At 41.8% G+C, this 16,289-nt stretch overlaps 1 protein-coding gene across 1 annotated transcript in view; it reads right to left on the reverse strand.

Moving 5' to 3' along the window:
* Positions 1-4,037: 4,037 nt before the first annotated feature.
* LOC308308482 (protein NLRC3-like) overlaps positions 4,038-16,289 on the reverse strand; it is a gene marked incomplete at both ends in the record, with an annotated part of 110,341 nt that continues 98,089 nt past the window's right edge. The window contains 3 exons of the mRNA XM_080753897.1: positions 4,038-4,102; positions 6,189-6,265; positions 6,649-6,709. Coding sequence (XP_080610023.1) covers positions 4,038-4,102; positions 6,189-6,265; positions 6,649-6,709 — 203 coding nt within the window. The remainder of the gene's footprint in view (positions 4,103-6,188; positions 6,266-6,648; positions 6,710-16,289) is intronic.

A 16,289-nucleotide genomic window follows, 5' to 3' on the forward strand; every position in this document is an offset into this window, starting at 1 on the left:
ACCGCAGACAGGCCAAAATCTGCTATCTGTTGGAGGAAAGAAAACTAGAATCAGTGAGACACTGCATATCAGGGGACGTTTTCAGGCCAAGGACCCCTTAGCTGAGAGAGAGGGTTACCTGTTCATAGATTCCATAGTTTCATTGTTTGACAGCACAATCATCAGTGTATTTTGGATTCATGTCAATTTGTGTTTTCAGATATTTAACCACTTGAACCATCAATACTTAATAAACTTGACCTTTCACTCTGTACTTAGTCTGCTCTTTTTCCCCTCTACACCAAAGCTCTTTGCCGAAAATAGCAGATCTGCTATTTTTGGCTAAAGTTCTCAGAATATGGACGCTAGGGTGGTTAATATAAAAAAGGAGGAAAAAGGTTTTCTATCACACAAAGATTTGGAGGACCCTCTGTAGTAACTCTGAGGACCCCCTGTCCTGCATAGTGGTCTGAAAAGTGAATCAAACCCTTGCGCTTACGTTGTCATTACATTATTGATATAGAAAATCGGGTGCTCCATGATTGCGACCGTAGGTCGCACTTACTATCAAAACCTGCACAAACTGTGAGTGAGTCCGTCAGTCAGTCAGTCAGTCAGTCAGTCAGTCAGTCAGTCAGTCAGTCTGTCCGTCTGTCTGTCACACCTCACACGTCACACTATTGCCCTGCTCATATCTCCGCAACCGTTGCCCCGATCCATGCCAAATTTTGCACACACACTCCTTGCCTGCCAAACTACAACCTCCAAGGACCCCCCGAGCTCCAGGGACCCCCAGGTCCCTGGGGGACCCCCAGATGTAAAAAATGACCAAATGTGCAAAAATGACCAAATGACCACCCCAACGGGGCTGCTCACGGGGAATTCCTGGGGACCACCGACTCCTGGTGCTCCAGAACGGATGCCAAAGTGGTGGCGCCCCCAGTGGAGGACCCCCTCCACTGCAGCTCACATAAAATGCCGTAACTCGGGCTAGGAGCGTCCGGGAGAGCCGGGGCCGGTACCTATTCGTCCGCCAAGGCAACGCGGAGACCCCACCCCTCATTTCTCACATGGCCCTCTTCTAGCGCCACCATGAGGCCGATTCTTGCAAAACACATTTTTGGACACTGCTCCTACAGATTTTGCCCTAAAATCACGCACATCGGTACACAGTATGTCTACACATTGCCCACACAACTAGGAACCAATGGCAGTTACAGCCCTCTTTGTGTATACATGTGACCTACGGTCGCTTATCTCCCGATTAGGGAGTCTTACTGGTTAGTTGGAATACAAAAGTGAACTGTGTGTGTGTGTGTGTGTGTGTGTGTGTGTGTGTGTGTGTGTGTGCGTGCCTGCGTGCCTGCCTGCGTGAGTGCGTGCGTGTGTGTGTGCATTAAGGCTGGGCAATATATCGAGAAATTATCGATATGGAGGTATCAACATGTGAGGTATACATATCGACAAAGACGGCTTGAAATGAGGTATTGGTGTATGTGTCAAATTAATGAACAGACACACTATGCGTGCAAAAAAAGCATTCCATCTGTGACCAGGTGTGGTTATTTCAATAAAACCATTGTTGGAAAATGGAAATAAGGCATTTAATGTCTTTATTCTATGTGTACTGTGCAGTGTGCATGCATGGATATGCTATTCATTATCTGGGTTAGGCAGGCAGTGGACCTAAAGCAGAAAAACATTAAAAACTATATAATGCAATTGTTTTTACTAATATTGTGAGTAATATCGATATCGAGGTATTCAACAACGTTATCGAATATTGAAGGTTTTCCTAATATCGCCCAGCCTTAGTGTGCATGTGTGTGTGTGTGTGTACCTTGGCATTTAAGCTGGCATCCAGCAGCACATTGCCTGGTTTCAGGTCTGAGTGCACGACCGGTGATTTCTTGCTGTGCATGAAGTTCATGGCCAGCGCCACCTGGTGGGCCAGACGGAAAGCCAGGGGCCAGGGTGGGGGTCCAGACAGGGCCTGCTGGAGGCTCTGCAGGGACCCCCCCTCCATCAGCTCCATCACTATCCCCCGCCTCTCCACACAGCCCAGCTTAGGGTCAGGAGGAATGCCCTGGTACATCCCATAGACCTTGGGCACAAACTGGTGGGCCACGGAGTCCATGTGATCAGCCTCGAGCTCCATCCTTCAGAGAGAAAAAGCAATCGTGGCGTTTCCATAAAGCCTCTTAATGCGCATTAAGGGTTATTCGCAAAAATCTTTTTATGGAAACACTTAAAAATTAAAATAAACTTTCATTATCCGCAAAAACTTGTACCCGCTTGGAGGAGGTGGATTTTGAGGCTTTATCGAATAAACTATTTATAAATGCACATTAGTGAATGGAAACGGGTCAGCCAATAAATGCAAATAAATGATGACGTTCTGGTCCATTGTATTAGCATTAGCCAACAAAACAAACCGTCTGAACTCCCGAAATTCCTCCCGTCAAAACTCAAAATGAAGATTTGTTCAAGCTAAACTTATAACAAACTGTCTCAGTATCACGTTCAGTCTCTGTTTATGTTTTGTTTGTTTGTTCGTTTCCCAACGCGTCTGCGACCGAGCGTTTCCCAAGGACACAACGGTGGGGGCAAGGAAGTAGGGAACGCTACACTAATTCGAATGACACCCGTAAATGGAAACAGGCTAAATTTGCTTTGTCTTAATGCGCATTTCTGATAATTCACTTCCTATTTTCAAATAAGTTTATGGAAACATGACTAATGAGAACTTACAGTCGCTACATGAAGACCACATTAGCTGCATCTCCATAAAGCCTTTTCTAAAATAGGAAGACGATCATCAGAAAGTCGAAAAAATAAAAGTGCATTTTGCCTGTTTCCATCCACTGATAAAATGCAATCATTGGGAGATAATTCATGAAATACGCAGTCGATGGCGCTGTTTTTCCAGTCAAGTGAGACACATTATTGAACATACAACAAGCTCACAGCTCGTTGCAGATGCGACCGTTGTGAGCTTGGACTTGGAGGTCTGCTGTTCTCGGCCGTTCTGTGCGTGAAACGCTTTGGCAGTTCAGTTCAGTTCATTTTCAGTTCTTTGGACATCATACTTTTGCAGGATGGAGAATAATGACGATTGGTTTTACTTTTGAGGACGACTGCTTTGAACATAAGCTAGGGCTGGGGCGGCTGGTGTTGGTACAAGAGGTGGCTGACAAAATCAGACAGAATCAGCAAGAATGCCAGTTTCAGCCAAAACTCCAAATCACTATGATGTTGAATGAATGAATGAATGAATTAATGATTTATTTCGATACTCCTTGTTAAGACATTACAAATCATTGTTTGTTTTGTTTGTTTTCTTCAAAGGGTATTGAAAAGGTATGAGCAGAAGCTTAATGCTTATTGATGCCTAAACTACATACAGTATTTCAACATAACCAGAAAGAAGAATGTTTTGGACCATCATCATCATACCCATGGTCAAGCAGCTTGATGGCCACCTCAAACTGCCAGTCCTTGTGGGTCGCCTTGTAGACGTATCCAAAGCCCCCTGCGCCCAGCACTCTCCAGTCCTCCAGACTGGCATCACCAAAGGTCTCTCTGCCATCTCTCTGCTCTGCCATCTTTCACCTTGAGACAAAACCATGAAAGATTCACATCTAAGAGGCAATAATTATAGGCTAATGAATGGAATCAGGTGCGTCTAATGACCACCGCCTCAGATTAGTATATCTGGTACCAGCTGCAGGCATAAGGGTCAGAATGCCTGGGTCTATGGAATCAGTAAGTGCTTCAAAAGTTTGAAAAAGGATTTGCAAGACTGAAAACTAGTTTTGAACCTTTGAAAATGGTTTTGATAGGCCGAAAGCTAACACATTTTACAGTGTTTCGCCAACACATTTTCAGAGTTTCTAATTGGTCACAAACACAGTTTCAGAATATGCATTTTGGCACAGTTCCCCAGGATTTTATTTAGTTTTTCATGTTTGAAACTTTGTAAATGGTGATCATTTTTGAAACTTTGTTGTTGAAAGACTGAAAATCATTTTCAACGGTTAAACTTCGTTTTGAAACTGTTAAGGGCCTTTCAGATGAGCAGTGGTTACCGCAGAGGCTCCCGCTAGAATCAGCAGCGGCTGTGCTGCGGTGAGACACAAACACACTCGCTCATTGAGTAAACGCAGCATTTCATAAAGATGAACACAATCCATCTCTCACCGCCCGCATACGCATGCACAAACGAGCACGCTGGCGGGGATTTCATGGGACCGCGCCCGCTCACCTCACCACCCCTAAACTTCTCCTCGCGGCCGAAATAGCCACCCGCCTCTCATTGAAAATTAATTATGAGGAAGCGGCAACCACACTCCGTCTGAAACCCCCTTAATGCAGCTCTCGTTCTGAAACTCTGAAACTGCATGAGCTGTTCTGAAACTCCATTACATACTAATAATATCACACACACACACACACACACACACACACACACACACACACACACACACACACACACACACACACACACACACACTACAAGCTCACAACACGTGACAGTGAGAGGACAGGGTTACTGGAGGACAGGAGCAGATCAGATCAACGTAGCTTAAATATCTGTGGTTTCATGAAGCAGAACAGAACAGGTTTTCTATGTTGATGACAAAGTCTTAAACTATGAGAAGGTGTGATCAACCTGACAATGGAAACACATTAATGAAGGCATGACATTTGAAAGGAATGCAGTGTCAGAACTCAAAACTAGTTTGATGAACTTTGATAAGAGGTACTTGACTTTGTTTACTCCCATCAATGTTTTATTGTTGAGTCTTAAATGAAAGTGAGATTCCTTTCAAGAACAAATTATTTTGAACAGTTGTATTGCCAATAGTATTTATTGTTAAGCTTATGATAAAAAAAAGTGCATGTGTGTTTTGTGCATGCGTGGGTGTTTCTAGTAATGAATGGCAGAGTGTTCACTTAGGGATCTCAAGGTTCCCGGTTTGATTCCCAGCTACGTTAGTCAGTGTTGAAGCGTCCTTGAGCAAGCCCTTAGTGCTCTGTGTAACTCTTACATTCTGATAATATCTACCTTCATTCACTGCAAATGGCAAAACAGGTTTAATCCTTTGTGGGAGAAATACTGTATTTACCTCTTTTTAAAGACATGGATCAACATGTGAAATTGACCATAGTAACATAATGTTGGACCACAATCACCATCACATCTCCACCCTAAAAGCTTTAAAGAACCACTTCACCTCTGGGACAACCAGATCGTATTTTATTGTTGTTTGGGACACGATCAACAAAATCCTGAGTTGTTTTTTGTGTTTTCTTTTTAGATATTTTAGTATTTCCTGTGTGACAGTAAACTACAGTGACGCTGCATTCCTTGACACACTGTCATGGGTTATTAATGTGTTTCATTGTCAGCTTGACATGTGGTTCATCACACCTGCTGCTTTAAGACTTTCTCATCAACACAGAACCTGTTCTCCTTCATGAAACTATTTATCTGATCTACAACCTGATCTAATGTCCTCAAGTAACCCTGTCCTCTCCCTGCCACGTGCTGTGAGCTTGTAGATCAGATATAAATCATCCATAAGTCTAACCTATATCTAACCTTTGAATGTATAATCCTAACCTTAATCAAGCTGATATATTGTGATAAATGTATCACTTAATGAATACATATTATATTTTAAATGTAATTTATTTATCACTTAATCACTTAAATGTATCAACCTTTAAATATATCATTATTTAAACAGGATGAATCCAGTGGCTTAAAAAGTAAAGTTAAAACGGTGGCTCAACAATTAAATATTATGATAACTCTACTGTATCTGGCCCTCCTTGGAATGCTGCCTGCCTGCTGTGTGTTAAATTAAAACATATATAAAATTATTGGCTTAGGAATCCCACAAAACTAATGAAGGAATATACATGAATTTGAGTCTCTGTGAGGTTAGTAATGGATCCCTGACTCATCCCTTTAAGTCAGGGAGGGTGCAGGGCTTTTGAGCACCATCCAATCAGGATGCAGGACTTTTGAGCACTATCCAATCAGGATGCAGGGCTTTTGAGCACTATCCAATCAGGATGCAGGGCTTTTGAGCACTATCCAATCAGAAATGGGCGGCGTGCCGATACGCAACAGGTGGAAGCCAGGCTCAAATGGAAGTAAAGTAACTAAGTACATTTACTCAAGTGCTGTACTTAAGTACGATGTTGAGGTTTGAGCGCCGGCTTTGTCCGTTTGTCCACAGTTTGTACGCCCAGCATCTGACCCTGCAGCAACACCCTACAAGCTTCACACGACGCTCACTTCACACTGGGTGTGATTTTTACTTTACTGGAGTATTTCCACTTTTCAGTACTTTTACTTTTACTCCATTACATCTCAGAGGCAAATATTGAACTTTTTACTCCAGTATAATTATTTGAAAGCTTTAGTTACTTATTAGATTTAGATTATTATTACAAAACATATTAACATGTAACCACGTCAGCCCTGTATACATTTCGTCCATTTCACCGTAGTATAGCAGACCTAGGCTGGCCTACGGGCCTGCAAAGCCTCCAGTGGGAAAAGGCTCACCAACAAGCCCAACATTTATAAAACAATCAATATGAATGATTACAATCAATTGTTATTTGGTGAAATCATGCAAACCGTGAACATACCTGGAGTTGTGGTTTAGACTCTTCTGCTTGAGGCTCTCTCGTCTCACTGGAACGTTGCAGTCTGCCGTGCAAGCCAGAGAGCTCAAGATGACTGCACTGCACGCCGGGATGGCGTGATTTGTTGCAGGGCCGGTTCTGTAAACAAACTAGAATGACCTGTTTACTGTGTGTGTGTGTGGCGGAGAGAGTCGCAGCCCATGCAGCCTCGTTCCATAGGGATATCCCTTTGGAGTAATGGTTAAGATATTGGACTTTCACGCGGGAGACCCGGGTTCGAAACCGGGTGGGGAGGAGTCATTTCAGAACAAAAAATATTATGAATAAATTAAAGTTAAGTGTGTGTCACAGTAAACATTCGACAATAACAATGAATATTACAAATATTTCTTTACATGTCATACTGACAGTGATGCCTACACAGATGCAATTGATTGAATGTGCTATTCATAATAAAATGTAAGCTTTATACAGTGGTGGAAAAAATATTCAAATTCATTGCTTAAATAAAAGTATCAATACTGAAACATACAAATACTTTGTTCCAAGTAAAAGCCTGGAATTCAAAATGTATTGAGTAAAAGTATTAGTGTTGGCATTAGAATGTACTTCAAGTGCCTAAAGTAACTTTTTTAAATAGCAGATCTACAAGCTCACAACGTGTCACATGGTGGCACGCTGTGAGCTTGTAAATCCATTTTACGTGTCACCAAAAAGCAGCAGGTACTCTGCCTTCACCCGATGACAACTCCAAAAGAACTACATGGCCAAATATCATATCTGCTTCCTCCTCAAGCGGAAACGCCCACTTCCCGCAAAGCATTGTGGGAAATGTATTATTTTTTGGAAGAGACTTCGATGCAACTTTGACAGAACACAGAACTTTGAAAGAACTTAGTGCGTTCCAGTGTGAGTGCAGCATCAGAAGTAATGTTGGAGAGCCCAGAACGGTGCCCGTTGGGCAGAACAGTCGACCATCGACGCCCAGTTGTGCAATACCTGTTGTATGCGTCTGTCTGGCGGGGAAATCTCACTCTTTCGATGGGTCATTCTTTCGACAATGGTTATCTACTCACCCCGCGTCATGGTTACAGAGGGGGTTAGGGTTTGGGTTAGGTTTAGGGTATAGTGTCGAAAGAATGGACTGTTGAACAGATGCAATGTCGCAAATCTCCAAATTTGGGCTGATGTCAGTCAGTGATGTCAGTTGGGCATCGTTACCATGGTGGCAACACTGTTTAGTATCAGTGATGTCAGCATGCAGACAGACGGTCAGACCACGGACAGAAATTCTGTAAATTAATAGTTCGATATTTACATTGATGTATTTGTTTTAATTTCTGTTTAGATTAAGTGTTATAATGTTATTCATTGTATATCTACGTAGTATTTCAATATTCTGTATTTACTTTAGTCAATTCTTATCACGTGTCCCCTTGCTTTTGTACAAAATATATCTTCAATTCCATCTCCCTTTGAGGAAGCACTGCGGTTTGTTGATGTATAGTTAAACTGCGATTCATGACCAATTTTCATATTTAAATGATCAGCATTTGGAGGATTCCTAACGCTATGAACTGTGGGTAATTCCTTTGCCAAAGCCTGCATGGATGCTGACTTACAGAAAGTTAGCATAAAGGGGCGGGCATGAGCCCTCCCTGACTGCACGTGAACCACGCGCCTAGTCACTGAGTCAGTAAGGATCAGATTGGAATGGATTTTGGCCTCTGTGTATTTCCTTAAAAAAATGCTGAAATGGCAGTTCTACAAGCTCACCAAGAGTGTAATGGAACCAAATGGACCCTTACAGGTCTGTAACTCTGAGAGTGTAGGCTACAAATGGAATTCAATTCAATTCCATAAGGGTCAATTTGGTTCCATTTGTTATACTCTGAGTTACAGACCTGTAAGGGTCCATTGGTTCCATTTGTACACTCTCAGAGTTACAGACCTCTAAGGGTCCATTTGTAACCCCCTCATGGACCCCTGGTGGTCCCTGGACCACACGTTGAGAACTCTGTGTTATCAGCAGAGTGATCAGAAGCAGTAGAAAATAAACGATTATTTGAAATAATTGGGGTTTTGTTGCCCCCTGGTGGTCACTTCAGGACACTTGTCATGTGAAGAAGTGGTGTAATGTAATCTTTACATTTTATAGATATTTTAATGTTAAAATGTATCTTTCTTTGGGGCGCCTGCTGCCCTACTGGTCCAGGCACATACATGTAGGCGTTGCCACATAGGCATGGATGCCTAGCGCCGGTTCAATTACCGATCTGGATGACCTTTGCTGCATGTCACTCCCCATCTCTCCCCACAATTCCTGTTAGTCTACTGTCCTATCAATAAAGACATGTCAGTCTACTGTCCTATCAATAAAGACCTGTCAGTCTACTGTCCTATAAATAAAGAGCTGTAAGTCTACTGTCCTATCAATAAAGAGCTGTCAGTCTACTGTCCTATCAATAAAGACCTGTCAGTCTACTGTCCTATAAATAAAGACCTGTCAGTCTACTGTCCTATCAATAAAGAGCTGTCAGTCTACTGTCCTATCAATAAAGACCTGTCAGTCTACTGTCCTATCAATAAAGAGCTGTCAGTCTACTGTCCTATAAATAAAGGCATAAAGCCCCCCAAAGTAACACTTTATTTAACCCCTAACCCTTTCTTTAACCCTTCAACATGAAATCAAATCATTTTAAGACAGGTAAATAAAAACATGAATACATGAGTCACCAGTAACTAATACATTTTGTGTTAAACTACATGTTATGGTTGTAGGCCTGCTGCCACTTTAAATATATTTAAACTGCTTTTCTTTTTAAGGACTGGTTATGATCTAGGCCTATATCAGAGCACTGGATTCACAGCCGATCTACAATGTGAGCTTGTAGATCTGCTATTTTTAGTGAATGTCCCCCCCAGAATAGAATAGGAATGCTGGGGTTTAAGTGGTTAAACATCAAATATAAAGTTATTTTCAATCTGTCTTAATAATGGAAACGGATAGGCCTATTCTCTCAGATTGTCCTTGTGACATAAATAATGTGTGTGTGTGTGTGTGTGTGTGTGTGTGTGTGTGTGTGTGTGTGTGTGTGTGTGTGTGTGTGTGTGTGTGTGTGTGTGTGCGTGTGTGTGCGTGCTTGTGTGTGATACAAATGACCCCAGTGTAAACAAGCCATATCTTGTGGTTTCAACCCTATTAGTAGAGCTATCACAATTATGACAGTAATAACCCATTTTACATGACGATTAATCGCCACTCAAATAATTGCGATTAACGATTTAATTGTCGTTGACAATTACATTTCTGTTTGGCTTTTTTAGGTTTTGAAGTTGCACATGGCAGATATGACACATAACCTGAATATATAAAGAAACTAGAAAAGAAAATTTCTAAGAAATTTTAAGTGTGCCTGCAGCTCGCTAAGTGTGTGCAACCTTGTATAGCAGTTGGTGTTAGCATTTTTTTTGCATTAGCATTATCATTGATTTTTTTCCTTTAAACATTAGGCATTTGTTAACATTAGCATTTGTTAGCATTAGCATTTTTAGCATTAGCATTTGTTAGCATTTGCACGTGTTAGCATAGCATTAGCATGTGTTAGCATTAGCATATTTGTTAGCATTAGCATTTGTTATCATTAGCATTAGCATTAGCATGTATTAGCATTAGCGTTAGTTAGCATTAGCATTTGTTAGCATTAGCATTTATTAGCATTAGCATTTGTTAGCATTAGCATTTGTTAGCATTAGCATTAGCATGTGTTAACATTAGCATTTGTTAGCATTAGCATCTGTTAGCATTAGCATGTGTTAGCATTAGCATGTGTTAGCATTAGCATTTTTAGCATTAGCATTTTTAGCATTAGCATTTGTTAGCATTAGCATGTGTTAGCATTAGCATTTGTTAGCATTAGCATTTGTTAGCATTAGCATGTGTTAGCATTAGCATTTGTTAGCATTAGCATTTGTTAGCATTAGCATTAGCGGTTAGCCGTTGGGACTGTGGGACCACCCACCGAGTTTGTGACCAGTAACGTGTTGGGAAGTGGAGACATGGCTGTTTAAAGCCCAGCCAATAGGAAGGCAGAGGGGGCGGGGCTTAAGCATTTACAGATAGTTCCTATTTGCCATGTAAGTACACACAGCAAGTTTCGAGTCGGTACCATGCTGCAAACTGGAGATAAAGCTGTTTAAAGCTAAGCCACTAGGAAATTAGGGGCGGGGCTTAAGAGGGGGCGGGGCTTAAGTAATAAGTCCCTATTGGCCGTTTAAGTCCAGACACCAAGTTTCAAGACGGTACCATGCTGTGAACTGGAGTAGTGGCTGTTTAAAAACCAGCCAATAGGAATACAGAGGGGGCGGGGCTTAATCAATTACAGCTCATCCTTATTGGCTGGAAAAAGACCAAAGTTGTGTGGGCATTTTAAAGTTTAAGTGACGTTGCTAGGCAAAAGTATGTCAGAGTAATGTGGGGCCAAAGTTTCTGGGGTTTTTTCAGAGTCCCCCATTCAAAGTCAATGGGGGTTTTTGAGCGTAGTTTTTTACGAATTACGTTGCCATGGTAACGCGGATCGGAAAGAAAAGTAATAGCAGACCATTCCCGGCCGAGCCGCACATTTTGATGTATATATTGCGGGGGTGGCGTAAATCGTGCGGCAGTTATTCTGTGCCGAAATTTCCCCCATTCTAAGTTAATGGGGTTTTTGGGCGTCGTTTTTTGCGAATTACGTCGCCATGGTAACGCGGATCGGAAAGAAAAGTGATAGCACACCATTCCCGGCCGAACCGCACGTTTTGATGTATATATTGCGGCGGTGGCGTAAATTGTGCGGCAGTTATTACCGCACCAAATTTGTGGGATCATTATTAAGTGTGCCTGCCATGCAATGGCAAAACACTTATTGTAATCCGCCATACTTATTAAGTGTGCCTGCCATGCAATGGCAAAACACTTATTGTACTCCCCCATACTTAATTAATAATAATGATCCCACAAATTTGGAGCCGTAATAACTGCCGCACGATTTACGCCACCACCGCAATATATACATCAAAACGTGCGGCTCGGCCGGGAATGGTGTGCTATTACTTTTCTAAGAGAAAAGTTGTATCGTTTAATTGATATTAATTTATTAGTGAATTAATTTTACCCATTGACTTATAATGGGAATCACAAAAACTCACAGTCAATATTTTTTTTCTCGCAAACCATAGGGGCTACAGTTTCAAAACTTGGAGAGGAGATTTATAATGATATCAAGGATTAAATGAAAAATAATTTCGTCAGTTGGCCTCATGGTGGCGCTATAACAGTCCACTTTACCTTTCGGCCTGTAACTCTTGAACCGTGGGTCGGAAAATTAAAATTCCTTTTTCCCTGGATTCCTTGGGTCATGACGCATCTCCTCATATAGGCCACGCCCATTTGCGTCAGGATAGATTTTCCGCCATTTTGAATTTTCTTCAAAACACACTTTTTGCTCCTTTTCCTACATATTTTCTCCAAATACAAAAAATACGATGAAAAACGAAAGTGCTGCAAAAAGCTCAAGAAAAAATTCAACCATGACCTCAAAAAACACATTGAGCATCTTACTGCTCAATGCAAGAGACTTAGAAACCAGACAACCGCCCTAGTTAGATCCGCCAAAAAAAACTACATCGACGACAAAATCGATGAATACAAAAACAACCCACGAGACCTATGGAAGTTGCTTAACAACCAATTAGGCTTAAAATCAAAAACCATATGCCACAACATAAACATCAAAACGGACGCCGCTCTCATTTCTGACAAAGGTGAAGTGGCTACCCATTTTAACAAAACCTTTACCACCACAGCCCGTTCACTGGTCAAAAGACTGGTCGCCCCATCTGGGCGGTATGGTGAAGAATTTGTTAATACATTCTACAAAAAACTGGGCGTCAGTAAAGACAGCTTTAAACTTTCCACAGTGACAACTGATGAAGTGTTTAAAAAATTGAGCGCCCTACCTCAACACAAGGCCACTGGCCTTGATAAAATCCCAGCTAGATTTCTCAGAGATTCAGCCGCCACCATTGCTCCAATCATTACCCACATAATTAACCTTTCCATCGAACAGGGTCATGTCCCCCAGGACTTCAAACTAGCAAAAGTAACCCCCCTGCATAAAAAAGGTAGCAAACTAGACCCTGGAAACTACCGCCCCGTTTCCATTCTTAGCTCCATATCCAAAGTCATGGAGAAAATAGTCTACGAACAGATTGCAAGATATCTCGATGAGAATAATCTGATTTACGAGTTCCAATCTGGATTCAGAAAATCCCATTCCACTGACACATGCCTTCTCTATTTGACTGACCAAATCAAACGCGAAGCGGATCAGGGCAAGTATAGTGGCATGGTCATGATGGACCTCCAGAAGGCATTTGACACCGTGGATCATGCTATTCTGATTGAGAAACTAAAAGCCATCGGTCTTGACAGCGCAGCAGTGAGCTGGATGCAATCTTACCTGGTGGGGAGGGAACAGGTGGTGGAGATTAACGGTACCCTGTCCCCCCCCCTCCCAGTAAGCTGTGGAGTTCCCCAAGGTAGCATACTGGGACCTCTGTTGTTCCTAATATACGTGAACGACATGGCATCTGCTTGCGACTGCAACCTGTTCCTGTTCGCGGATGACTCGGCTCTCCTAGTCTCGGGCAAGGACCACTTGCAGGTTGAAAAGACACTTAACTCTGAACTGAGTAAGATCTGCACATGGCTTAACGACAACAAATTATCAATTCACCTGGGCAAAACCGAGTCCATCCTCTTTGGATCAAATCATAACCTCAAAAAGGTAGAGAACTTCACAATCAAAGTGGGTGACAAGGTCATAACACGAAAAAACGAAATCTCCTACTTAGGATGTATCCTTGAAGCTAATCTTTCCAGCGAAAAGATGACTTCAAAAGTAATACAAAAAATCAACCAACGAACTCGTTTCCTACAGAGGATCGCCCCAATGGTCAACTTCAACACACTGAAGACCATAGCTGGTGCAATAATCCAGCCCCTCTTTGACTATGGAGTCCACGTATGGTATCGTGACGCCCCACAAGCCCTAAAAACTAAACTCCAAACAGCCCAAAATAAACTAATTAGGGTCCTGCTTAACCTTCCCAATCAGACTCACCTCACCGCTACTCACCAGTTAAGAGTGGGGTGGCTCAGAGTAGATGACAGAGTACAGCAACTTGCAATGGGCCTGGTGTACAAGATACACTACACCACTATGATACCCAAGTACCTGTCAAAATACTTTAAAAACGTTAAGGATGTCCATAATTACAACACCAGAGGCAGTGCCACAGATCACGTTCAACCCAGAGTCAACTCAAAGAAAGGGTCGAACTCGTTCTTCTGCTACACCACAAAAATGTGGAATGCCTTACCGAAGGCCATAAAGGAGTGTGGATCACTAGCATCCTTTAAAATTGCCCTAAAAAACCACTTACAGGCAGCAGCCGTTCACAACTGGTAAAAACCTAGCCCAACCCTACCCTCCCTGCCCCTTCCTTGTATATACTGTACATACTGATTGTTTAGACTTACTGTTACCTGCCCCTTCCTTGTATATATTGTATATACTGTACTTACTGATTGTATAGACCTACTGTTTTCTTTTTTTCTTTACATATCTACTGCATAGTACTGTGTTCTATTTGTCTGTCATTCAATGTTATATGAGATACTTTAATGGTTTCCTGTTGAAATAAGCTTAGTCTTTTCATGGATCTCCTTTTAGTAGACCTTGTACCAGTGAACTGTACCGTCATGAATCTGTACATTTTCCTATGCAAACTTCTAATAAAGCCTTCAATCAATCAATCAATCAATCAAATGTCACAAAAATCGATACACACGATCTATGCACTCATGCGATAAACATATTTAAACGATATTTTGATAGTCCATACCGTTCTTCTGTAACAGGGTTCCAAAGTTAGCGGGAGGAGCCCGTTTTGTAAGAAGTAGCCATAAATCACAAACGAAACATCCAGTCAACACCAAATTTTAACCACAAGTGGGGGGCGCTATACTGAACATATACCCAAAAGCATTTCCACTTCGACCCATAGGGGGCACCACAAACGCGCAAAACGTAACCGTTTCATGCCAAAACGTGTTTTTCAGGGGGAACGACCCTCTCAAAACGAAACACAAACGATCTCGGGAGCGACGGGACAACGTAATCGCCTTGCGGAACTTGTGGGAGGAGCCTATTTCTTAAAAACAAGAAACCATATTGCTAATGCTAACACATGCTAATGCTAACAAATGCTAATGCTAACAAAGATGCTAATGTTAACACATACAAGGTTGCACACACTTAGCGAGCTGCAGGCACACTTAAAATTTCTTCGAAATTTTCTTTTCTAGTTACTAGTTACTTTTCAGATATCAATATTATAATAGGCTATTATAAAACATAGGCTACACTAACAACTTTAGCCCTATAGGGCTAAAATTTTATACCAAGGCCATTCGAAAATAGCCGATCTACAAGATCACAAGGTGTTGCTTCAAGCTTTTAGATCGGCTATTTTCAAACTTTTACTTTTGGCACTTTAAGTGCATTTTCATGACAATAGGCTATACTTTTGGAGGCCTACTTCTACTCGAGTACATTTTGAATTCTGGACTTTTATTAGTAACGGAGTATTTATTTTCTACATTGCAGTATTGATACTTTTACTTAAGTATTACATGTGAGTAGCCTACATTTTCCACCACTGCAAGTAACATGGACCTAACAACCCTAACCCCTAAGTGGGACTATTGAGAGGTCGGACTTATGGGCAGTCCCCTTCATAGGTTAACAAAGAGCATGTAAAGACAGGCAGAGACAGGGAGTGGTAGACTATTATTATTAGTTGCAGAAAAAAAGTATGCTATAAACTGTGTCTGTATAAAACCAAGTGGTTTTAGTAGTGATATTAAAACAACAACACTTACTTTATATCATGTTTAAGTTCTTCTGGTTTGTTTTGTAATCCAATATGTTGTCCAGATGTTCAGTTCACTTATTGTGTGTGGATCAAAATGGTTGCTGTCTGTTTCTACTGTGTTTCTGTTATAGACTACTGTACATGCTGTAACCCCGCCTCCTCCACAGTCAGGGAAGGTGAGTGAAAACAAACTAGATTATTATCAGTGAAACAAGTCCATACCTGCCAACTCTCCTGTATTTAGCAGGAGACTCTCTCCTACTTTTGGGTGATCTAACCCTTTTTCCGTGGCCAGTAGGCGAACCCATGTGTCAAAGGCCTACATAAGACCACCCCTCACACACCCCACTGATATGCAGCCACGACCATTAAGATTAGTTGACTTTCCATCACTGAGAATGCAGATCTCCAAACTGCAGACAACTTCAATAAGCATGGAAAGTTTCACTAGGAAAATGTAAGGATCAAAGCCACATTCTTCATGGCAGGTGAAATTCAACCCAACGTGTGGTGAATGTGACGGGTCACTTGAGGACATGCAGGACATGTTCTACCAGCTGAACCACTTCTTTGTTTGACAAACACTTCTGTTTTCTGTTACTGACTCCAGGGGTGGAAAGCACCTGAGTACATTTACTCAAGTACTGTACTGAAGAGCAATT

This window comes from Nannobrachium achirus (assembly GCF_963921795.1).
Source record: "Nannobrachium achirus genome assembly, chromosome: 23".
NCBI lineage: Eukaryota > Metazoa > Chordata > Actinopteri > Myctophiformes > Myctophidae > Nannobrachium > Nannobrachium achirus.